General features: G+C 35.7%; 1 protein-coding gene across 4 annotated transcripts in view; it reads right to left on the reverse strand.

The window, feature by feature from the left end:
* Positions 1-229: 229 nt before the first annotated feature.
* LOC149799905 (U2 snRNP-associated SURP motif-containing protein-like) overlaps positions 230-27,377 on the reverse strand; it is an 84,850-nt gene continuing 57,702 nt past the window's right edge. For 3 of the 4 annotated variants that reach the window (XM_089959356.1, XM_089959358.1, XM_089959355.1), the window contains exons 18-24: positions 23,540-23,690; positions 22,897-23,031; positions 22,354-22,456; positions 17,876-18,038; positions 15,563-15,673; positions 10,190-10,293; positions 230-1,654 (exon numbers count right to left, since the gene is read on the reverse strand). In XM_089959356.1, the coding sequence (XP_089815482.1) occupies positions 1,546-1,654; positions 10,190-10,293; positions 15,563-15,673; positions 17,876-18,038; positions 22,354-22,456; positions 22,897-23,031; positions 23,540-23,690 (876 nt within the window). In that variant the 3' untranslated portion in view covers positions 230-1,545. The remainder of the gene's footprint in view (positions 1,655-10,189; positions 10,294-15,562; positions 15,674-17,875; positions 18,039-22,353; positions 22,457-22,896; positions 23,032-23,539; positions 23,691-27,377) is intronic. The other variant, XM_089959357.1, reaches the window with a different exon arrangement.

The following is a 27,377-nucleotide window of genomic DNA, read 5'->3' on the forward strand; positions in this document are numbered from 1 at the left end:
GATGTATATATGGAAGGAAGGATGGATGGAGACCATTTCTATGTCTCTTTGTCTTAACATGGGGGAGGGGGGAACCGTAGCTAACTAAATAAGTATATAAGTATCAAGGACACACTGTAGGAAAAAACATCATCATAGTGGATGACTGGGTGTACTGACAGATGAGAATATCATAACATCCCTGAGCTATCAGGCAAGGAAAAAAATATGAATAAACAAAGACTGCTACTCCAATCAATCTATTTTTATTCAAAAGTAAACTGATGTACTCATACAAGATGCTTTCAGCAAAAACAGTCATTCAACAAATTACGTGCTGACAATATATCGATGTCCTCATTACAGAGACTTTAGACTGGCTATGTACAATTTAACACTGAATAATGTGAAAAATGATAACTGTACAATGCAGTATGACTAACTTAGTTGTTTAAGAATGATGCAAAATTGTACAGTCAACATATACACACAAGCACATGCACACTCAAATTATTGTTCAATTTATTAGTCTGAAAGATGTTCGAAGAATTCTAGCAAAACGTAATAAATGTCCACATGGACAAGCATACAACTTCAGTTTTTTATTTAACTTTCATAAAATTGTTCTTGTAAACAATCTTGCGTATAAACAATACCATAATTTTTAAAAATCACCAGAACCATAAAGGCAAATGTGTAGTTTGTACTTCCATTCTGTCTTGATGCAAATTTGGTACCATGCATTTATTAATCACACATTTGTTGTGTTTATTCCTCATACTGTAAGCTCTCACTAGGAGCAAAAGTTGATAATATTTACTAATCATCAGAGGATGAAGCCTTATTGACCTCAGATTATGAAGAACCATTTCTATCTGCATTCAAATACTTATAAAGAACCTCTTGACTAATTTTTCCCATTAATGTTTCATCTGGTCTGGCATTTATGGCACATCAAGATATGTAGATTTCTTAGTGCCAATGCAAGTGGAATAAAGTGCCTTATCCAAGGGTACACCATGATGCCAACCTGGGCTGATCTGCTGGTAGGAATGGAACCTGCATCCTTCTGGTACCAAGTCCAGTATGCCAACTGCCTTGGGCCTATTTTGCATCATTGAGTCCATGTTCAAGTGGTAAAAATGAAATATTCCATAAAGCTTAACTTCCCTAATTTCCAAACATTATTGTACATTAGCATAATGATTAAACATACTTGCAATAATTAAACACTTTTGAGATGATTTAATAATTTCATCTAAATGGGATTAAAACTGTGCTCCTTTTTTAACTTACTTTGTTCACAACATCAAGGATGACAAGATTTTATCATACCGGAATAGATATTAGATTACTCAAATCCATGGAATACTCATTAAAATTGTGTTGTGTCTACCACATCAATAATGCCCAAACCAAATGTTCCTCACGTCTATATTCATTTAGCACCTGATTTTTTTTCTTCAATCCTGCTTGTCCTTCACATGTACACAAATGTAAAGTCTTCCCCTAAAAGATGATTTGATGATTCTCTCTCCCCCCTCTCTCTCACTCAACACATAATTGTTAATCTCGATGTTTGCTCTTCTTGGACTTTTTTCTGTGTCGGTTGGGACTGCTGGAAGCCGACTTTCTTTGAGCTGACTTTGACCTTGATCTTTTTGACCTCTTAGGACTGCAAAGACAAATTGAAAGTGAGGTGTGATAAAGCATGGTAATTCATACATATTGTTCTATCATTGAAGATAAGCATCACTGCAAATTATACAAAAAATATTTCTCCTTGGCAACAGCCAATGTTAGAACAAAATGATGGTTACTCGTCTAATCTCTTATTAACATACTGAAATCTGAAGTTTTACCACATGTACAATTTCTTCTGGCAAGGTGTACATAATACAAACATAATTCACATCAAGACCAAAAAATATATGGGCATGTGTAATAATGGAACATTTTAAAAATGTTTTTTTTTTATAAAAAAAATTATCTTCAATTTTGTGTCCAACTAGGCTATTTATAATTCTCTTCTTAAAGTCATGTTATGATCATCATGTTTATTTTAAAATGTATCAAATGCAATAAACAAAGTGTGCAGGATATCAGAAGAATATCTGGACTTCCTCTTTTTGTGTGTGTGTGTGTGTGTGTGTGATTTGAAAATTTAACATAGTTTTTAACATTTTTTCACTCGTATCGCTAAGATTTCTGCAGTGTGACAGCTTATAGTGAAGTCTAGCACTGTGACATCATGCCACAGACATACAGCACAATGTCCTACCCAGTCACATTATCCTGACAACAGGCCAACCTGTCCTAACACTAACCTCTTAATGCTGAGCTCCAAGAGAGGCAGCCGTTAGTACCATTTTTATAAGTCTTTGGTATGACTCTGCCAGGGATCGAACGCACAACCTTCCGAATCCGAGGCAGACGCTCTAACCACTAGGTCACCAGAGCGGTCAACTTTTCTCTTTGTGTGGCATTAGGTCCATAATTTTTCTACCTCATCGTAAAATTAGAGGAAATGGTGAGCAATTTGCTCAACTAAATATACCCTGAACTACTCCTGCTCGCCTCCCCTTTGTGGATTCGGAATGCAAAAAAGGAAAAAAAGCCCGATGTGCCCTCCTGCATTTTGTAAGAGGTGACTAATGGATGCAACCTTTCACTACAGGATGTGTCCTGTGATTATGTTCCTGCTGAGAAAGTCTACAGTAAAAGAAGTGCACAAGTCTTTAAAAACAGTACAAGTGCAAGGCTCCTTTACAGCTGATGTCCAATACTATGTACCATGCTTTACAGCTGAAGACCAATACTGTGTACCATTCTTTACAGCTAATGGCCAATACTATGTACCAAACTTTACAGCTGATGGTCAATACTATGTATCATGCTTTACAGCTGATGGCCAATACTATGTACTATGCTTTACAGCTAATGGCCAGTACTATGTACTATGCTTTACAGCTAATGGCCAGTACTATGTACCATACTTTACAGCTGATGACCAATACTATGTACCATACTTTACAGTTGATGACCAATATTATGTACCATTCTTTACAGCTGATGGCAAAAACTATGTATCATGCTTCACAGCTGATGACCAATAATATGTACCATGCTTTACAGCTGATGGCCAATACTATGTACCATGCTTTACAGCTGATGGCCAATACTATTTATCATGCTTTACAGCTGATGACCAATACTATGTATCATGATTTACAGCTGATGACCAATACTATGTATCATGATTTACAGCTGATGACCAATACTATGTACCATGCTTTACAGCTGATGGCCAATACTATGTACCATGCTTTACAGCTGATGGTCAATACTATGTACAGATATGATTTTGGTCTTCCATAAAGAAGCTGCAATTTTTTAAAGGGGGGTTTGGAGGTCCTCCTCAAATGGGGTCTTGAGGGGCAGTGCCCCTGATTTTGAGGGTCAAGGGACTGAAGGCCCCTGGCCAAAACGCGATTTACGCTCATAAAATACTGCTCCTGGTGCAACTCATGATCATAAAATAAACCAAAATAATCATTTGAAAAACTAATGAACTTACCAAAAATGTTCAACTTTACTTCAATAATTTCACAATATTTATTGTCACATGAATTAGTTCTCTAATACTATTGATACTTAAGTTATTTCATGTACATCTCTGTGTTCCCGTCATAATTAAATCACAACATTTTGTCAATTTTTGCATCAAATATATTATACTTCTCTCATTTCATAACAAGTCTGTAAAATAAACACCCAAGTACATTAACTATATACAAATAATCCATACATGCCAACCCCCCGTGAGGAAAAAGTGTAACCCAAGTGGACAAAAAGAGTAATCCGAGCAGAAAAATAGTAATCCACATATAACACGATACAAATTCAATGAGCATATGTCCAAAATGATTTATTTATCCCTCTGGACATTTAACATCAATTACTGCTTCAAGTTTTCATATATAACACTTTGAGCTTTAAAAAGCAACGGACTCTCATACTGCATTTCAAAACACTTTGTACCAGCTCAAGTGTTGGGTTACACAGCCTGGATCTGAATTCAGTTTTACTTTTGTTAACAATACTTAACAACCTCTCACAATCAGCATTGGAATGGTAATGAACCAATATTCCTTTCATAACCTGACAAAGAAGAGGAAATTTATATCTTCCAGTTATTGGGTCTTTTAGCTGGGAAATAAGATGAAAATAATCAACTCTGTCTGAATGAAGTACATTGTCAGGCAGAGTGCTAACTTGATACTTCAGGAGTTATCCTTCTAATTTATCAGTAGCCTTTCCTGCAACATGGTGCATCATATGATAGTCAACCTGATATGAACACTGATGGAGCCATTTTTCAAAATACAGAATGCAACTCCTTTATGAACTCCAGTCATCACTGATGCAGTATCAGCTGAAAACCCCAAACAATTCTGCCAACTTATATTTATTCAAAGCATTATCAAGTAAATAAAAAAAATGTTTTTCTCCAGTGGAATCTACTGTTAATCCTGGTAATGAAAGAAGCACTCTGACTTTTCCCTTTTCGTTGTCAAAGTCTCTCACACAGTCACAGACTGGGTGCATCATAATCACTACTCCTGTTTGTTGCAATACTAAACAGCCCAATTTTCATGGCTTCTGCAATTTTAAGTGAAGTATCTTCTGCTAAACACCTAACAATATTAGACGACTGTTCTGCACACACCTATTTTCTGAAATTTCGTAATCATGAAACATGCGTTTGAACAAAGGACCAATGTAGTCCTCTACTGCTAGGGGTTGTTGTTATTGTGGGGTTTAACGCCATTTTTCACCACACGAGAGGCTATGCATGGCGGCCAGTATTAATGGTGGAGGACCACCGACCCACGAGATGCTACTGGCAAGCTTTCTCACATACCCACACTGGCTGAATCCTAGACTCGAAACCACGCAGACAGAGGTGAGATGGCAGTGATTCGTAACTGAGAGAGCTTTCTGTATTTATAAAATGTGTGTCCCCAATTTAGTTCTGCTGTAAAAAAGAAGTTACCTTAGCACTGGAGTTAGTAAAACGAGTTAATTCAAGGTTTCTTTGTTTTACCACCATGATCAATATTAACAAGGTTCTCACGCTTTTCTAAATATAAATGTTCAGGTCTTTTCCATGTTTTTTTTTTCCAGGATAACATTTTTTCCAGGTTAACATATGACCATTAATGATGGAATTAATGAACATTTTGGATTATAAAACATGCATTTTCCAAATCTGAAGATGTTTCTCTTTCAAGACTCCAAAAACATAAATGTCAGAAAGGATGATCATGTACAAAACCACAAATGAGTCACATGAAACAAATCTGACTATATTCCAATAAATTTGCATTTAAAGCCATTTCAATGTAGAGAATACAAATTCTATCTTTGCTTTGCTGACCTGCATTATGCTGCTTCTTGGAAAAAACATAATGAGTATAAATTATTTTGTTTCCTTTCAAACCTTTAATTCTAAAGAATTCTAGAGCAATATATGTGCATGTTACACAAAGTAAACAATTTCTATCACAGTATGAAAAAAACCCAATAAATGCAAAGTATTAGAGAATCTTATCTTGTAACAAAAAAGTTTAACCCTGAATTTATGTGTGCCAATAAAATTTCAAACAAGATTTTTCAAACAATCTAAACTCCATAAGACAATTTGGTTAAAAATTCCATCATTTAAAGACATTTACAAAATAGTTGACTTAAATTTTGACAAAAGACCTTCAAAATTATATACTGTTGTATAAACAAGGACTAAATTTTCTGTAAAATCAACTTCTCTTCTTGTAGTTCTATAAATCTGTCCTGAAACCTGTACTGATACATGGGCTCTTATCGTTTCTTAATATATAATAAATGGGATGACAACTTCCCATTTCTCCTGCATTCTATTGAAGATCTGAAACCAATGCTTCAAACTACATGTCCCTGTGTAATAGATTCGCACCAAAGTTCAGCTCAAAGAGTCTAAATTTGTCTAATCTGGGTTTCCTCTGAATATTCCAACCCCATTTTTTTACATTTGGACATTTAGGATGGAGTGTGGGTTCAGAGCAATTACATATAAAAAAATTTGGAATCTGCTGCCACCGTAAGATAGCTTACAAGCATGCCTAGCAAATTTTAAACTATGATATATCGACTTATACCTGCATGAAATCGACGGGAAAATTATTTATTTTCTCAAAAATGGCAAGGAATTATAATCGTTATTTCTTTAATCCGCTGACAGACTAGACAAAACTCGGCACAGATGAAACCTGACCCGGTACTTGCCATTTGCGTAAATAGTCATATGACTTCACAAATCTCAAACGACAGCGAAGTCCAATAGTCACTTGATATCAACAACAAACTCCTTTTTAATGTTGTTGTACAAAATTTCAATGGGGCCACGAGCGGCCGTGTGGTCTAATGCACTCTCCGTTATGGATCACTGCCATCTCACATCTGTCTGCGTGGGTTCGAGTCTTGGATTCGGCCAATGTCGGTATGTGAGAAAGCTTGCCAGTAGCTTCTCGAGGGTCGGTGGTTCTTTCCAGGGATTTTCTGGGTGCTTCCTCCACCAATAATACTGGCCGCCATGTATAGCCTATCATGTGCTGAAAAATGGCATTTAACCATACAACAACAACAGCAGCAAAATTTCAATTATATTAAATGAAAGTCCAATACCTTTTGTAAAAACTAGAAAGAACATATAATTCTCAACATATTTATTTCGAGAACAACTACAAGAAAGAAAAAAAAAATTTCATATCAATTTCATGCAAGTATAACTCGATTTAACAACGTTTTAGTTTGCTAGCCCATCCGATAAACGGCTATGCTATAATGCCACCATGTTGGCCTCTTGTGATGCTTGACTGGTTTTCAAACCTTCCATATAATAAAAAAAGTTACAGATATCGAGCTGTCTGTGAAACAAAAAGTCTACTTGAAGAATTGAATCCACTGAGCGTTTGGATTGTCTCAACAAATATATTTATGGCAAGCACCCAAATGATCCATACTGCAACCTCCTAATATTCTGGTTAGAACTCGATGAATTTAACTCCGAATCAGTTCAGTTACGACTCAATTACATAGTTGTAGAGGAAAATTCCTGGTTTTTTCCAGACTTTCGTCAATATTTGCAAAATTCAAGGACTTTTCACGGTTGGGGAAAAAAATTATCATTTCTCCCGACCTCTTCCCGATAGCATGGGAACCCTGTTTTAAAATCCTTTCCACACAGCCTTCAAGGGGTGTGAAGCTGCCATAGAATGGAACACTGTATTGTGTACTTCATGTATTCATCTCTGAATCGATTTTTCATCTTTTCCTAATACATCTGTGAAATTATTTGAAAAACATTATTGCTGTAACACTAGAATAAATCTGACTTGGCTTTTAGTGCCAAATACCTACAGACTGATTCTGTACCAGATATGAATTTGAACAAAGAATCTGTGAACAAAGATTACAAGTTAGAAAATCAGTCTGTTCTCTCCTAAGCCATCCAGCTGCTATAAATAGAAACTGAGGTCAAAAGTTTGAAAATAGAACCAACACGATTCTTGGAACTAGGGCAACTGCTATAAATAGAACATATTATTATTAGCAAAGTACATGCAAGTCTACAGACAAGTGCACTCTTATGTCGCAGTTATAAGCTGTCTTTTCTAGAATATGGTCTAAGAGATTAATGGGATGTTAATAAAAATGAGAAAACAAATTATTAATTTTTCTTGGAAGGGGATATACCACAAACGCGTAATCCAAATACATTTACGTGTAAGGCGTACTTTAGTGAAAAAAAGTGTAATGATTACACCAAAAGTGTAATGGTTGGCATGTATGATAATCCCATACATTTATTTGTCTTTTTCTCCAACGGACACAACCTGTTGATATACCAGTCAAGCTCTTTTTGCGGCTTTGGAAAAGGTTTCTTAAGTTTTCCTTATTGTCACCACTGACTTTTTTGGCTCAATGTGCAATCATTTCTTTTCCTTCTCAATGAGACCCTTTTTCCTTTCAAGCTGGTGCTTGTATTTGTGACATGCAGTGCGCATATTCTGACAGAGGACAAAATCTGTTCTCTCATGCAAGAAAGCCTTCTTCTTATAGTAATTAAATGCACTTCCAAACTCTTCCAACCGTGGTTACAATAATTAAGATCATTCTTGCAGAGGTCACAAAATGCTTGTTCTCTAGCATTCAGTTTTCTTATAAACTGACCAACTCAATTTCCGTTCACTCCAGCCATTCTCATTTCCATATGTTTTTTTTACACCTTTATCTGAACTTTTCATGTCATGGTCTCTCAACAACTCATGGTGCCATGTTTTGCAAGCAGGCTTGTTCTTTCCATTGCTATCAGTTTCCATTACATGAAGATTCTTTGGATGAATTTAAACCTTTGACCAATCAGAATACCCTTATGAGAGTCATGTGCCAACTAATATATGGAATGAATAATTTACAAGGGTAGTTGCAGAACGGGACCAGACAGACCATTTTTAAGAAAACCGGATCAGAGATAATATAATAAACGAACTATATATATCAAAATCAACTATATCAAACGAACTATACCAAATCTAATTCAAGTCAGGAGAAAAGCGGAATTCTGCTTTAAAACAGAGAAAAATCATGTCTGTATGTACTATGCCTTTTTCATGGCCAATACTATGTACCATGCTTTACAGCAATCCACAAAAAACTGCAAGACACCGACATATAATTGTCAAGGTTAATACAGCACATAGTGTTGTTTTTCAAAGATTTTGAACAGGACTTCCAAAAATGTTCAAGGAACATTCTTTTTGGAATTTGAATTTTCTCCAAAAATTTTACTTTGCTTATCACTCCAAGAATAGGTACAAAGGAGATTACAAATTTTTTTAATTAGCATGCCTCCAGAGCAAAGGTATGCTACTCCATCTAGTAACTACTTGTTCCACATGTTGTTTGATAAACCAAATTTAATCCTATTTTATACATTTACTCATAGTTTTCAGTACACATTACCCCTTCTCCCCAATTCTTAATTAAAATGTGATAGATTTCATTAACTTTTAATGTTTTATATTCCGTATCATAAATTCAATGGTCAGGGAAAACAAAGACTTTTCAAGGATAAAACTAACTTGTACAACATTCAACGAGGGAACCCCATAATGTCAAGGATTTTTCAGGGTTTTCCTAACAATGGTTATGTCCTTCTGATCATGATGACCATAATATGCACCAAATTTCACACAGATCGATCAGAAACTGCAAGTACTAGTTGTGTTCGCAACATTCCATCATAAAGTGTATCAGTTGCAAGACTAAATTGGTCAAAAATTTCAACAACAATAGTACCAAGAACAGTATTCATTCATATATTATACACATCTATGAAGATAACTAAAACCTTTGTGCACAAATAACATATTTCAGTCACAGTAACCTTGACCATTGACCTTTAGACCCCAATAATTTGGTTTCTTCCTTACCCCTTCTGCAAGTCATACACAATGTTCAGTCTGTGATGTAGAACTACTGTAAGCTATGAAGAGTTTAGGATGTATAAGCAAATTAAGATACTTTAGTTACAAACTTAACACAAATTTTCTATGACTGTAACCTTGACTCAGACGTCACAAGGTCTAGCAACCATGTCATAGGGTGAACTGTCTTTGCGTCATAATGATTCATGCCAAGCATGATGAAAATCTATCAAGGTTTTAGGAAATATCAAATGAAAAAGACTTAACCACGACCATAATGAATTGTTCTATGAATACCGCAAAGTAAAAGATGCATGCAAGCATGTCATGGAATGAATTATAATAATTCATGCCAATGAAGATGACAATTTATGAAGGGGTTTAAGAAATATATGTAAATGATAAACTTCAACCATACTGTAACAAACTACTGCTGCTGCTGTTGTAAAAGTACTTGCTTACTACATTAGTAGGATTAACAAAAATTGTATTTATTCTCTGAACTTATGTATTTAATTTTTCTTAATCATCAGAGCCCCTAAAACCTAATACTTTCAATACTTCTTTATTTAATGTCATCATGATAAACTATTACTCATACATCTATCTTAGCTTTGATCTGTCATGGTGTAATTGTGGGGCAAAATTTACTCTGAAATAAATCATTATGGGTTTCTGCAAACCTTTTTGATCTTTTAGATCTCTTGGGACTGTCGACATACCCTCTGTATGGTGAACTTGACATATGTCTCTTGTAAGATTCTCCACCAGGTGAATCAATCAATTCCTGAAGATAACAAATATGTACAATATCATCCCAGAGTTCCAGTGCAACACAAAAGTTTCTGACAAATTATGCAATTCTGTAACCAACACACAATTTTCTTAACAATTTATGGAGTGAAAAGCAAATACGTTTCACATGAACACTTATGTTAAGTGGAAACAAGTCGATACAGAGACATGATGAAGAAAATTATGTTGTCTTTTGGGAAAAGAACATGGTCTGTAAAGCAAAGGAAGTGCATAATACAGTCACTATTGCAAATAACTATTCAAAATTATCATTAAAACTACCTAAAAGGAAGCAATGAAATCTAAAAAGGTGAAAACAATCATGCAATAAAACAATTTTAATTTTTCCTCATTTATAAGTGAAAGAAATGGCATGTTTCTAGTATTATCAGCTTACAATCAAACAACTGTCATTATCAGTAATATATTCAAGATGTATTTTCCATTAAATACAATCAAACAGTTGCCATTACCTGTAATATATTCTAGATGTATTTCCATTAAATACAATCAAACAGCTGTCATTACCAATAATGTATTCTAGATGTATTTTCAATTAAATACAATCAAACAGCTGTCATTACCAATAATGTATTCCTGACATGTTCAATTTAAATACAATCAAGCAGCTGTCATTCCCAGTATTGTATTCCTGATATTTTTTCAATTAAATACAATCATTAGCTGTCGTTATTAGTAATATATGCCAAAACATGTTTTCAATTAAATACAAACAAACTAAGGGCTGTTCCATGAAAACATGCAACAAGACCCAGGGAAGATGCTTTTAATGTGGGGTACTCACCCACAGATGCAATTTAGAATTTTTCTTATACTTTTCATATAAACTCTGCAAAATCAAAATACTCAGGCATATAATTTTTACAAACTGCCTTCCCTGGGTATCATGTATGCCTAAATGGAACAGCCCTAAGACAATAAACAAACTGGTTTAAGTAATAGCTAAAGTAATGTTCCTTTAACTGAACATAGTGCCATCAATGGCATACTGCATACCAGACTTTGTTTAATCACTAAGATATGGTTAGCTCCAGATTAAAGTTTTAAAGATATGTAGTCTTGAATTAAACTTACTGTGCAGTCATCAGAATTTTCTCATCAGATCTGCCATAACCTTTGACCCTCAAATCTAAAGGTTTCTTGATTACGCAGAAAGCAAGTCAATTCAACAAGTCTGGTCCAGGAACTTACACAGGAACGATTTTTTCTGGCAAACCCCATTTATGACTTGATTATTTTACCCCAAAATTTATTGGTATTTTCCATATGTTAAGTGTATGCCCGCCACAAACTTTGATTCAAGCATGAGGACTAGAACTAAATATAATATGCAAAAAAACGAATTCTTCCTTCAATCATAATTATCTTGACCTATGACCTTTTTGGTCTCACATTAACAGGTTTCTTTTTAACCCAAAGCACAAGTTAGCCACAAACTTTGGTGAACATACATGATCAAGGACAGATTTGTTTCATTCCTGCAGAAACCTTTCTTCATTGTCCATCCAGTGACGTCAACTTGTGAACTTTCGACCCCGAATTCAAAAACCTTCTACCATGCTCCAAGTGCAAGACATCTACAAAGCCAGTCCAGGTCTATGATGTGTAATTTAAATCTGCTGTGTGGAAATGTTTTTCCTTCTTTTAGTTATTGGCAAGAAAATAAACCATCTGTCGATCTTTTTGGTGACAACATTTTTGGCAGTTAAAAATTGTATATATAGTCTTGGGTTTGGAGTTGAGAAATTCAAAGGTACCATGACAGGAAGCCACAAGCTTGGTTACGAAATTGCACTGGAATCTATTGTTACATAAACAAATCCTTTGTTCGTACTGAGAAGCTACTTTAACACAGCATGGTTATATAATAATCCGCTTATGCTTGATGTCTGGCCTTACGACCTTGTGCTATAATATATCTACCTGATTAGCTATAATTGGCCACCTCTGAAATCGGGAACAGGAATGACTACAATCTACCAGCTGGTGGCAATTTTTTTCTTCTTGAAAAATGTACCAGAAAAAATAGTTTTGCTGAATGTTTGAAGAAAACTGATTACCTCTGAAGCTGTGATCGTACTGTATCTATACTAAGCAAATAATTTTTAAAAATCTGTTTCCATCAATGTTTTACAGTTATTAGATTTTGCTGCAGCAAAAGAAATGGGCATTCGTTTGGTCCTTCAGGTGGCCCCAAGTGGCCGAATGGTCTAAAGCGCTCTCCGTTACAGATCACTGCCATTTCACCTCTGTCTGTGTGGGTTCGAGTCTCAGATTCAGCCAATGTGGGTATGTGAGAAAGCTTGCCAGTAGCTTCTCATGGGTCAGTGGTTCTTTCCGGGTTTTTTCCCAGGTTCTTCGTCCACCATTAATACTGGTCACCATGTACAGCCTATCGTGTGCTGAAAAATGGCGTTAAACCCTACAACAACAACAACAACATTGGTCCTTCAGAGAGCACCTTTAGCAGTGGCTTCAATAAAACATCAACCTTCATCAAAGCAAGCCAAAGACCTTTGATCAAAGAAAGTCAGCAACAAACTTAAATAAAAGCATGGTTTCATTTTTCATAGTGATTGGAACATGTTTATTGTGCCATGAAAGTTTCCTGTTTGCAACAAAAGTTTAAAACCCAAACTAAAGTTCCAATATTTTGAAACAATAGATATCTGGCCATCGAGTTACATTACGAGAAGGTGGGGCATCTTGCAAGAATGTTAAATTTTTTAATTTCACTTCCGTATGAATAGCCTCAACCTTTGTAGCCTCGGCATTATGGTAATTCTGTCTGGCTGACCAAAATCTAGGCCAATTTAAGTACATATGTAGCATATAAACAACTATACAGCCACGTGCTACTAGGATAATAATTATCAGAGGGAATTGTTTCAGGAAATGTGTTTGATGACAACGGGATATGGATCAAACAAGAACTACTGTTTTATTTATATATACATATCAGATTGTTGTTGTTTTTTTTACAAGGATTTGACTGACACATGATTTTTCTAACATGTTCTAATACAGTCTTACCTGTTTATGTTGACATCCTCGGGCCCGAGGAAATATTGTCAACATAGGCGGATGTCATGATAAGTGTGTGGGGGGGTGTCTGACAAAAAAAATACAAGTTTAATTCGTCAGTATCAGGTGACCTATCGTCAGTGAGTAGCACTTACACTTTGAGAAAACAATGGAAATTTTGAGTACATGAAGACAAAACCAGTGTGAAATACACTTGTATATTGACAAATTACATTTTGGTTACCTTTATGAAATAAAATCCACAATAAAATATTGCATCAATCACATCCTGATATAAAAAACATTCACTACGATATTCAAAGTCGACATTCAATGTCAGTATCATTACATGGTTGCATAGTTATTTACATGCTTCAAGTACATGTACTTAAACTGTCCTAGATTTTGGTTGGTGTGTTCCCATCTTATTGAGGCTACCAAGGGGATGGGGCTATTCACAGGGAAATGAAAACATGTCAAACAGTTGGTTTAAACCATACATGTTTTTAGTTACAGAAGTCATCGTGAAAGATACATAAAAGCAAACAAGCGATATGCGGCTGATATGATTAATGAAGGCATAATATTGTATTCATTGACACATGCTAAATAAATTTAAAAAGGAAACTGTCACAGCACAATAAACTTGTTTTAATCACCAACCACTTTTCAAAATGCAAGAATCAATCAGATTTCATTGCTTTTATTGAAGTAGCCCCAAGAGGCCAACTTTATAGGACCAAACAAAAGCCTGTTTTTTTCTCTCCGACCGCAACATTAAACCCTGGCAGCAAGATCAACTAATTGTTGAATAAAGTAGAGGTCGGAGATGGCTGCTTGCCAACATAAATGATTAGGCAGGAAAACTGAAGCCTGTCAGCAAGATCAACTATTTGTTGAACAAAGTATGGGTTGGAACTGGCAGCTTGTCTACATAAATGATTAGAAAACAAAGAATTTGTTCAAGTTGGAACCAACGGCTTCTGTCAACATGTATGTTTATTTTTTTATCTCAATGTTGACATAAGCATGACAATTTTGGTAGTAATAGTAGACCAAGGGACCAGGACTTTGTTGTTGAAACAGGCATCTTGTCGACATAAGTGATGTCGATATAAGTGGGTAGGACTGTACGCGAATTCATGGGTTTTTCATATGGATGTATATTAAACATGTTGTGGAGTGGACTACACAAATGTAAGCTTTCAGTATACAAGTGTATTTCAGACAAGTTGTCTTCATTGAAAAAAATTCCATTTTTTTTCTCTGTAAATCCTAGTCACTGAGGACAAGTCATCTCTTAAAAATTTCACTTATATGCGAAATTTCAATTTACTTTTAGCACACCCCACCTCTTAATTATCAAAACATTCTCTATGTCAACAATATTACCTTGGTCCAGAGGATGTTTAGATAAATGTGTAGTATCGTATTATGAAAATGGTTACAAAATATTGAGAGTGGTGATTTTGGTGACAACTTTTTAAAGCCAGCGCCATCCATGACCGACCTAGACATTAAACCTTGAAAGTCCAAATGGATAGGCTTCTTCCGTACAACACGGACAAGCCATCCATTAAGTTATGTTCAGGTCCATTGAGAAGAACTAATGGTACTGTGCAGAAATAAATATTCATGCTTTAGTCTCGGTGATCCTGACCTTTGACCACCCCCACCCTCCAAAAACATACACTTCTTCCTCACACCAAAAGGAAGCTATCAACAAAGTTTGGTATTGGTACATGGTGAAGAATTTTAGTGAAAAGAAAACTGCAACATGGTCATAAATCATAACATAATACGCCCCACCCTAAGGTAGGCATATAATAAAAATAATTTCTTCGTGGAACATACTCTACGTCTGAAAAGAATCTCCAGGAATTCTAGATAAGATAATTTTCTTCTTTTTAACTGCTAAGTGTTGAAACCATCTCTATTATTCTTGAGCAATAATAAATGTTTACAATTAACACCTGTGGAATCCATACTGAAGGTCAAATCATTCATACAGGACCAATGTTAAGATTAAGCAAAGATTAATCGTACTGTGCATGAGTGAAAGAAGATAGGACAGTACTTCTTGTCTGTGGACAGGATGAGAAAATCTCTCACTGAATGAAGATGTCAGGGACAAAACTTGATACATATTCAGTCCCCATAGATTATATTTCCCGATCGTCTAACACAAATGGGGAAGGTTCTATTAATGTGTCTACCTTTGAGAGAAGTTTTTTCCGGTGGTGTTCCACCTGTTCTGCGACTGTCATCCCAGGTTTGCGACTTCTTTTGCCACTTTCTACTTCATCCTGGTACTTCACCACTTTCACCTGGAAAACACAGGTAATCTTAGAATATGATGATATAAAAATTTATCATAGGGATGTCTCAAAGAGCAAAAACCATCTGAAAGATATACAAGTGGATGGACCACTTCATGTGAAGGGTCTGATCCCTTCTCAACAACAAAATGACCAGGATATTGAGCGTGCCTGGAGGACATCTAATCTGGGCCCTTTTATTCATTTGTGTGCACAAAGAGAAAATCCCAAAACTGAATGCATAGATCTGGTGCTTTTGTACCCTCTGTTAAGGAGGTAGTCATCCACCAAAGAATTATGAGGACTACATTTCCACAATACTGGTCCTTCTAAAAATAAAATGTGTTTACTATGGCCTTCATTTCTAGAATGCTGATGGAGACAAAACTATTCTGGCTTGACTTTGCCACTGGCCATGGTGAAGCTGGGCAACAGATGGTCTCTCAAAACTGTACAAATTCATCTCAGTGCAGATTGCAATTTCTGGTTGGAGTTTTTCTCCAGGAATTCCAGCTGTCAGCCATTGTTGTGCCGCTGATGCAGAAGACACGACTTTGTTCAAGATCATGATTTATGAACAGAGTCAAATGGAAAATGGATGGTCAATAATCCACAAAATTAACTTAGATTCTGTGAGAGATATGAGATACAATACATACTGTATTAAGCAAAAGCTAAAAACTGGTAAACAATCTTAGCCACCTAGCACTGGTTAAGGCAGGTATGAGGAAGGGCTGCAAAGAGTTTATTCCCTTTGTCTATATGGCATAGAGACAAGAGATGATAAATTGTCTTTCTGTGCCCGATTGATTTGATAGCAGAGCTTCTTCCTAAGGCTAATGTAACCAAGGAATCTATTCAAAAGAGAAGCTGAAATTTCACCTGTTTAGCTTTATCACAATCTTGATTCACCATGGGGTTATAACCTCTTCAGTACACTTGGGAGTCTTCAACACAAATTCCCTTATAAGAACAAACTTTGTTAAACAATCACTGACATTTAAAAGCTGTAAAATGATTATGTTTTAAGCATGATCAATAAACCTTTGCTCAAAAAGTTCTAGAAGAGATTCCCAATTAGCATGTCAACAGAAATTACTGCCAATCATCCTCAATGATAATAACACAACCATCAATGACGTACTCATTAAATACATAATCCCAAGTAATATGGTCTATTTTACAACATTTGATCTATTAACAATTTTCATGCTATTCATCTGTCATTAATACCAAAGGTCTGATATAAAGGGAAACAACTCTGTCAAGCCTACTATTAAGTACATGTATATTAAAATCTAGACATTTCCACAAGCCAAGCCAAACTTGTGTTTTAGGCTTTTGTATTATGTGACAGCAAAAAATTATTGCAATCATACCCAACATTTACGTTTAGTATCATAAGGTATCAAGTCAATTCTTTAATACGAGCATTAAAATCTACTGCATGAAACGAAGGTGCTTCCTGATAAACAGATTTTAATCATTATTAATTTTTCAATAAATACATCAATACCATATGCTTTAAGTTTGTCATAAACTGGCAATCTCTCCAGTGAAATATATACAAATATAAAATGACAGCTCTGATATCATTCAGTACATTAGAAGAAATATGGAACACAACAGCTCTGATATCATTCAGTACATTAGAAGAAATATGGAACACAACAGCTCTGATATCATTCAGTACATTAGAAGAAACATGGAACACAACACAACAGCTCTGATATCATTCAGTACATTAGAAGAAATATGGAACACAACACAACAGCTCTGATATCATTCAGTACATTAGAAGAAATATGGAACACAACAAAATTTTGCATATCACTGCATATTCTTGATAATATCATTGTTTACTAAATGTGTCTTTGATAAATACAGTCATACCCCTTAGTTACAACCTTGACTTACACACAGGAAGAAAACATCAATTTTTCTTTCCATATTGCCTAAAGTTTAATGATTATAGAAGTTCTGCATATTGTCAAATTTTCACATATATGTTTCAACACTAAATGTTATGCTTACCTTTGTTTTTGTTATACAAAGTTAAGTGTTGTCTAGTGTTATTAATCAGTGCAAAACACCCATTAGAATCCATCTGATTTTTCAATGCATATTATATTTTAAGTATTTTCTCTTAGTAAAGTTTACATTTGGTCATCAAACTCTGACAACATAAACCTTGACTGATGGCAGTTTTACCTCAATCTCCCTAAGTTTAGCTCTCCTCTCCTCTGAAAGTTCCTGTTTCAAGAGTCTCTCTGGTGCAGATGCTGAAGTTGTGGAGATAGAAGAGGACTCCTGCGAATCCTGAGATTCATTATCAGAAACAAACTCTGTTCCATCTAGATCTTCTTCCAATGGTCTGAAATCAAACAATGAGATTCAATTTAATTGGCTGAAGTCAGTCTGACTATGGAAGTCCTAATGGATAAGAAACCAACCCAATTTATAGGCACTGTAGTATCATTTATCTTCATGGGACTCAATCTATGCAGTTGTGCAAAAAAATATTTTTGTGGTTACTTAAAATCATGGTTTTGTCTGTCAAAGTTTGCATATTGGTAAACCTCCACAATATTCAATATATAAGTACCAATAAAAAGAATACCAAAGAATAAAACAATGCTAATGCAAACGGCAGTCTCCTGAATATTTAAAACAATACTACCACATGTATGAGCACAAATCAAAGCCCTAACAAGTTCAATACTTGCACCATCATTTTGTCTGAATGAATTAACATCAACTGAAGCACAAATAAAACCTTTGTAAAGATCAATTATTTACACTGTTTAAAAGGAAACTGAAGCCACCAAAGTGCAAAGAAGTTAACAAAACTTAAAGAAATTGGAACTGCTCCTTTGTTTCAGTGTTCAACAGTGCACCAAAGTGAAAATATGCTAACTAAATGAATTATGTGTGTGTGTGATTTGATTTTAATGTAGCTTAACAATTTTTCAGTCATACTGCTTCGATGTCTGCAGTGTGACAGTTCGCGGACATGTAGCATGATGGCCCACCCAGTCACATTATCCTGACCAGTCCTAACACTAACCTCTTAATGCTGAGTGCCAAGTGAGGCAGCTGTTAGTACCATTTCTGTAAGTCTTTGGCATGACTCGGCCAAGGATCAAACCCATGACATCCGGTATCCGAGGCGGATGCTCTAACCACTTGGCCACTGAAGCAGTATAAATGTTTTGTGCTTGTTTGTGCTTGCCTCGTGTACAGACCAACTTCAACCATCAGATTTGACAAAGAAAAAGAAGGAGAAAAAAAAAAAAGAGTATGAAGAAGAATTAAAATGACACTTCCATAGCATGTATGCTGAACAGGTCAAGGAGGTCATCATGGAAAAGGAGGATGTTGCTGGTGATTATCAGTGCACTATATTAGTGAACCTTGCAACCATATTAAACAACCAATTCATGTTGAATGGATAACTGCTGCTCACATGATAATGTGTGAAAGACTGGACCTAATTACTAGTGGTTTTGAGAAACCTGGACTTGTTTAATTCTGCAATTTCAAGACTTTTTATATGAAAAGCTTATGGGTGTATCATGAGACTTGATAGACACAATGCTGATACTGTGGTTTTGTCCGAAAATTAGTAATGTTTCAGGTTTAATACTCTGCTGTAGTTAGCACATATACAAGTTGCTTCATTAATAACAGTGCTTCAAGCAATAATTCTAGTACTCTGCAGGATCATTGTTCTTTGGATTAAAAACACTGATAAAATGAAATGCGCTTTCAGAGGAATTAAAATTTTCCATAATAGTTGTATTCAGTTGAAGGATCGAATTGAATAAATATTAAATTTATTTTTCATATACTAGTATTTTTAATCATTCTTTCATTCATGTTTTTATATAAGGCTGAGGTATATAAAACAATTTAATTCCTATCTTGAGATCAGTCTGTGGAATCATTTTCAGTTGTGTTCTGATATATTTTCAGATGTATTATTTAAATTATTCATTGGAATTACAAAGTGTTCCTTGTCATTTTGGACAACAAAAAAAACCACTACTACAGGATTACTGTGAATTCATTCAAAAACATTCTGAATTATATCATTATGATACATCAAGACTTGGTACATCAACCTATTCAAGACTAATGGTAAATCAGCATATGCAATACTGGAATTTATTCGGAACATACTTTTAGACTTGTGATAGGATAATTTGCAAAATAGTTCACAACTGTTAAGTTCCTCTACATTTTTACTTTTGCAATTTAGAGAAATAAATCTATCTGTTGATTTTAATAAACTTGTTAGTTTGTCTTCTTTCTGTTAGTTAGTTTATGACCGTAGAGTTGTAACAAATAATATCGATTTATCAAACACTAGGAGCATTGTTAATTTCTACGAATGAAACACAGTAACAGACATGCCAACCCTAACAAGACCTTATCAGCAAGGCAGTCAATTATTTCCATAAGTCAGACCAGTTTTCAGTAAGATGTAACAAATTATATACTGCTATTGTCAAGATGGAAAAGATGCATTTCAAAGTCCAGAAGTGTGATTCGACAGATGCAGTGGCAATAAACAGTCTTTAACTAAAAGGTTTGTAAAGTATACTTGGACCAAAATTACCTCCAGTTTCACAAACTGCATTTCCAAACCCTATGAAGCTCAATGGCTTCCTTCTATCTTTCAACTTGAATTGTTAAATATTAAGTGGCAACATACTCCAATCAGCACATGATGTCCAATAAATATAACTGCCCTTCCTGCTTTTCCCCCAAGAATACAAATATTCCATTTTTATTCTTGTGTACTCAGGGTTAGAATTGAAATTCAATGTTACAATTTGAGGAGGCTTTATAGGTGTTTTTTTTCCCTCAAGGTTTAAACATTTTATTTTGCAGTCCATGACAAAAACCAGTTACAAGATTATCACCATGGTGAGCATAACATTTATTAAAAATTTGATAAAGTATGCTTTGATTTTGTTTTCTAAATAAAATGAAAAATAGAGTGAAAATTAACAAATAATTAAAGAACAAATACCTGTAAGGGCTAAGAAACCAAATCTTCCTAGCAAAATACACTTCTTTGAGAATATTTAACCAAATCATAATACCTTAGTATAACTACTACTGCCTCACAAATACAGTACTCCAGGGATAAAAACTTTTAGATAAAAAGCTACAAGTTGTCTGCCCACCTAGATGGTGGTCAGGCAGAGTGATCTCCCCTTGGTACAGGGGATGTCATCAAATCCTAAGAATATCTCACTTACTACAGGAGCAGAAGGCATGCCCTGTGAGGAAGTGACTGCGGGGAGGCTGGGAGTGTTTGTGTGTATTATGATTGGGTAAGTATTCCTGAAGAAAGTGATTTTACTAGGAAAACTGGGTTTCTTTAAACAAGTTACCCGATCATAATACCTTCAGAGAATAGGTAAAAGGTGGAACAAGAGACATTCCTTTACCCTGGAGAAGACATCTCCATTCCCCTAAGGTATGTAAGAAAGCTTCTAGGTAACAAAATGGGAGAAGACAGCATCTGGCAGGGAGCAGCTTCACAAAATTTTCCCTCTTGCAAATCCAGCTGAACTCATGAAGACAATATTATGACCTGTTGTGTCACGACTATAGATCCTACCAGATCAAGTGGAACCCTTTGGGATCAAAGCTGTCTAAGATAAGAACTGAAGAGCGCCAACTCCAATCTCCATCCCATGGCCAGATAATGCCAGTTACATTAGTTTTGGTCAAATACTTATGGCAACCGCTCTAACCTTGTGAGCCAAAATCCAAAACAAAGTCATTTGAGCTCGGCAAATAACCCACTTAATCCAAAATGAAAGGTCTGTGCTGGTTATCTTCCTATTCCTGTTTGAAAAGTAAAAATAAGTGTGATCTCCCCTGTTTATATCATTTCAAGGCTCATACTGGATCTTGTAGGTGGTCTTGAGATGGAGTGTCCAGAGTAGACAGTAATTTCATTACAAAAAATTCTGATTACCCATGGATGGGAGCCTATTCTTGGAAATCAAAGAGGGTATCATCATGAGTGAAACTGATCCATCTTGTCAGAACTGCAAGTAACTCGGGTCCACTGATAAGGCATATATTTGCTGATAATGCCTGCCATAGCTAATGCACAAGAGAAAGCAGATCTTGTAAGATAGGCGAGTCAGTGATGCCCCTGCAAATGGGGGGGGGGGGAATTCAAGAGCAATATTGATCCATCAGGTTGGAATTTTAAGTAGATGTATCCACCAAGAAATGTATTGCCAAATTTGCCCGCTGACTGCCAAAGCAGTAGGAGGCAAGACTTTTAATGAAAGGTGAACTAATTAAGCTCTTTAGTGCAGTTTGAAAGGTCTCTTGTTCTGCCAGGTTACTCCTAATAAAAAGTCCACTTGGGCATGGGTCCCATGCCTATAATCCAAATGAATCAAGGTTCAGGCAGGTCTTTGGTCCATGCAATACCTGATAGCACAGTGTGTTAGTGATCATTGAACAGTAAATTTAATTGCTAATTGGTGTATATTACACAAAGTTCATAACTACCCCACAAAACCTCATATATAATACAGTAAACTTCTTGAGAAAATAATTTGTCCACAAAGGTCTCCATCCTGCCTCCGCCTCCCCCTAAAAAAACCTTATTACAAACATCATAATTTTTTTATAATGCTAATGTAACTTACGCCCCATCAAGATCCTCAACCTCCTCAACAGCCTTCTTATCTTTTTCTTCCTCTTCCTCCTCTTCTTGTTGATCCAGCAGATCCCACTTTGAGGTTGTCATGGCTAGAAAAAAAATTCATTTGCAATGTGTGTATTTTGTGAATTGCTCCATGTACCACAATTTGCTCTCTAGGGCCTTAAACAAATGCACTTGTTTTGGAAAAACAAAGTTATGAGGAAATAGTCGTTCAAGGGCCATGACTCTTCTAAAATATACATGGAATGCATGAAACAACTTTTTCAACAAATAAACGCAACATCCCATCTGAAGATATGAAGCTAATTGACAAAAGCTGTATTCTATCCTAAATGGAGCAGGCAAGACCTCCTTCCCCCCTTCCCCCCAAAGGCACATCTAGCCTATGATGCAATGTTCACATCAAATTGCAGCTAACTAACCAACAATGAGTACACAACTCACTAACATCTGTAAATCAAATTACTACTTGTTTGTATGTAGTTACATACTATATATCTGAATGAGAAATAAGCATGTGACATACCTTGAGCTTCTAACTCAGTTTCATCAACCGTTTCCCACTTGGACATGGCAAACTTTGGTTTTGGTGAGGAGGACAGCTGCTTTGTATCCTCCAAAGGCACTCCATCTAGGTCCTCCTCCTTGTCTGGCACTGGGACTGTAGAAAGTATATACTATATAGTATACTGTGAAAGCAGATAGAATAAGACAGTCAAGGGACAGGAAAATGAAAATATACAAATTAGTGTCCATTATAATGATGACCTCCACCAGTGATCTTATAAAATAAATATTTTCTATTACTGTGATATACAAACAATGCTTAATATGAACAAGGACACAACCAATTTACCTAACAGTAAGCAGCAAACCTTCCAATCAAAATATATGATGGTACATGGAAGTCTTTTCATCCATGACGCTCCCACATGTTTAAAATGAACAAGTCAAAAGATACAAATGAAAATGCTTTTATACAAACTGAACTGATACATCACAAGGCAGAATATAATTTATTTGTATTAAGAATGGTCATCTGGGACCAAAGTAAGTGTCCTCTGTCCATGTAAGACAAATTTCCTCCTTACATGCTTGGATACTCTTTCATGCATAGATAATCTGTATCATATCAAACACAATGAATGTACAAAATGTGAACCGATTACTTTTTACTTCTTCAATTTCATCAGGGACTGGCGCAATATCAATGTCCTCTAGAGGTTTGCCATCTAGATCTGGGTCCCCTATGATTTCTGTATCCAGTGGAGCTCCATCTAAATCCTCCTCGTCTTTCTCAGAGTCCTGCCTCAGCAAGATCTGAAGGAAAGTAAATGTGTCAATAGAACGCTGTCAATTAATCTTTTTATGCATTGGGTAACAATTCTGCAACAGAGCTGCTAAAAACTATAAATTTAAACCTATTAAAATTGGCCAGATTGTAACAAGAACAGCACTACGAACTGCAAATTATATGCTCACCCCATGGTTAATAGTCCTCTATGTAGTCAATAGGATATGGTTGACTCTGAAGATTACTAAAAGATCTTCATGACCTTCAACCTATAGTCACTATTTTCTTTGCAGACTTTATAGTCTTAATGACCTTTGACCATTAGACCCCATAATCAATAGGTATCTTTATTAAACTAACTGCAAGCCATCCACAAAGTTTGATTAAGGAGCTTGCTCCAGAACAACAATTCTTCTGCAAACGAACATTTTCTTTCAGCCACAATGACCTTGACCGTTGATGTTTCTACCCCAACATCAGTAGACTTTCACCTTACCCTACATGGAGGTCATCCAAATGATTAGCAGATGTCTGTGATGCAGTACTAATGTTACTATGTACCAACCATCCTTCTCCCTTTCTGACAGTGTCCTTGACATCTGACCCCAAATCAATAGGCTTCTTACCCAAGGTGCAAGCCATCCACAGTATATATGATTGTAAAGAACTTGAGTTATTGTGTGGAAATAAAACTGGTTTCAGATGGTTGGACATACATATCAAATCATAAAATAATACACTCCACTTTATGAGTAAGAACTAGAGCCGAGAGTGATGTGTGCATTGGATAGGGTCCCACTCTCTACAATATGCTTGGCATGGCCTAAAGATGAATAACGTCAATAGGAATCCCATTGATGGGGAAAAGATGGCAAATCAAGGGCCATAACTATTCTAACTGATGATGTGGAATGGTGGAAATCCAAATTATTTGAAGTCTTGCTAATATAAAGTTATATCATAACTCTAGCTGAAATGCAATATTCCGTGGTCAAGTTAGGCTGTGCAAAACAAGGTTAAGAGGACAGGCAACCAAGGGCCATTAAACATCTCAATGACAATGTGGCATCAATCTAGTGTGGCATGCCAAATATGGTTCAAATCCACCAAAAACCAGTAATGGTAACGTTACTTTGCTGAAACCAAAGTCAGGAGAATTAAGCAATCAGGGGCCACAACGCTTAAATGAAAATAAATCCAGAAAAACCACATGCATGCCTAAGAGATAACTGCCTAAAACTATCTATACCTGTATCACTTACAAGTAAAATCCCACGTAAAGATCTGATGTTAACTGAGAGGGGCCATAACTCTATCCAAACTAAAGCTGACAAGACCAAAATCTTTCTATGTGAATAAATCAACATACATATCAAATTGCATTATAATATTTTGAACGAGTTCTGAGCTATACTGATGATAATAATCTGCTGTGGTGGAGATTAATATTGATGGGAAAATGGGCAATAACTCTAACAAAAGTCAGGCTGTACAAATCCTATGTTGTTGAAGTTTCATTCTCAGTGAACCTGCATTTAACAATGATAGATACTGCATGATTCTGTTGCATAAACATCCACCATTTTATTCACCTACTGATCCTTTATTTTGGTAATACAGTGTCAAAGTCAGTCTCTTCCTTCTTATAGCTGATATCATGGTCAGTTTTGCATTTTCTCTCGTACATATGATAACAGTAAATGCTTACATTTTTTGAGCTAATTTTTATATAAACAAAATAAATGTTAACTCATCATTTACATTTTAATCAAGGGGCCCCGAGTGGCCGAGTGGTCTAAAGTGCTGTCCGTTACGGATCACTGCCATCTCACCACTGTCTGCATGGGTTTGAGTCTCGGATTCAGCCAATGTGGGTATGTGAGAAAGCTTGCCAGTAGCTTCTCGTGGGTCGGTGGTTCTTTCCGGGGTTTTCCCGGGTTCTTCCTCCACCATTAATACTGGCCGCCATATATGGCCTATCGTGTGCTGAAAAATGGCGTTAAACCCTACAAGAACAACAACAACAACGTTTTAATCACAATATTTCTCAGCATACAGGATTCGATGACTTTCAAATCTCAACATAAACACAGGCAGCAAGTGAGAGACTTCTCCTTAATCATCATATTAGCCAATTTAACAGCTTTGGCCAATTTTCTGGTTGTATGAAAATGTTCCAAGTTTGTCAATTCTAAAAACGAGTCCCACAAATGGACTGATGCTCAACTGAGTGGAAAGAATTTATAGGAATTCAAGATAGGACCATTTCTTCCTTTGAACTGCCAGGTGCTGAAACAATTACTGATATGCATTACTGATAACAAGATTTTCAAATTAGCTGCCATTATACACAATTTGGATGTAAGCTTGGTACCATTTTCATTTAGGGCAAAGTAGATATTATAAGTCTTTTGGAGAACATAACACAATATAATGTTCATCTGTTCTGGGAGAGCAGTGATATAAAGATTTTATGATGCTCATCATGGCAGCCATACTGAATGTACATGTGGCACCATTTTCACTTAGGACCAGCTAGGTAACATGTTGATATAGCCATCCATTTGGAGAGTAGTGAAGATAAATATATTTTCAAAACAGGACTGTCCATTCAGGAGTAGCACTATGAAGAATTACAAGATGTCTACAGTGGTGGCATACTGGATATCAGATTGGCACAATTTTCATTTAAGATCAGCTAGATATAAGAAGTCTTCTGGTGAAAACCCCATCTCAATATGGCTTTCTGTTCAAGCAGAGTTGTGATAAAGATTGTTAAGATGGCTGCCATGGTGGCTATATTGGAAGTTTGACTGAGCCAATTTTATTAAGTTGGGCCCGGCTAGACATCATGAGAAGTACTTTAGTGAAAACCCCATTTTGATATGATAATCTGTTCAGGACAAATAGGAATAACGCAATTTTCTGGATGTCAGATTGGCACTTTTACATTTAGGTGGAATAGCAATAGCAAGATTTCAAGATGGCTGCCTTGCTGACCATATTTGATATCATATTGGCACCATTTTCTTTAGGACCAACTACACATTAAGCCTTAGTGAAAACACACTGTTATGACCATCCATTCAGGAGAAGTATGGAAAACAAGTGTTTCAAGTCTAATTTATACAAGTTAGCTGCCCAAAGAGTCTGTCCCCTATTTAAAGTTGCACGTAAGCTGTCAATTAGTAGTAAAATTAGTGTTTTGTCATGGTACACAAAACAAAATAAGATCAGCAATTTGTTCAAGTCAGAGATGATTTAATTTATATGGATTAAAGTATGCTGGATAGAGTATTCTTGTGTGGAATATAATTTGTGTGAGAACAACATCTGCAAAATGTAAGTTGTTGGAGAGTGCACATAAAACAATCCCGACACTGTAGTAATAATAATAACATTTCTTCAAAATGATAATTTAGTGTGATGTAAAATTTAACTAAAATAAATCTTAATTGAGAGCCATGTTTCTAGTATGAAAGCACATATTTGTATGGGAAAAATAGGTATTATGTATGAATTGAAATAAAAGACATGTCATGACTTACAGAAGATATATACGAAGTTACATAATTGCCTCCTATTTACTGGACTTTTGTGCCGATTTTTTTCTTCCTGCTGGTGTGTCTCTAGTCTATGTTTGTAAATGATGACATTATTGCGTCTGTTTGTTTTGCAGTAAAATCTTTCCCAACTGCAGGCGCGTTCCCTCT

Source organism: Sinohyriopsis cumingii, chromosome 5 (genome assembly GCF_028554795.1).
Source record: "Sinohyriopsis cumingii isolate HCF-2022 chromosome 5, ASM2855479v2, whole genome shotgun sequence".
Lineage (NCBI taxonomy): Eukaryota > Metazoa > Mollusca > Bivalvia > Unionida > Unionidae > Sinohyriopsis > Sinohyriopsis cumingii.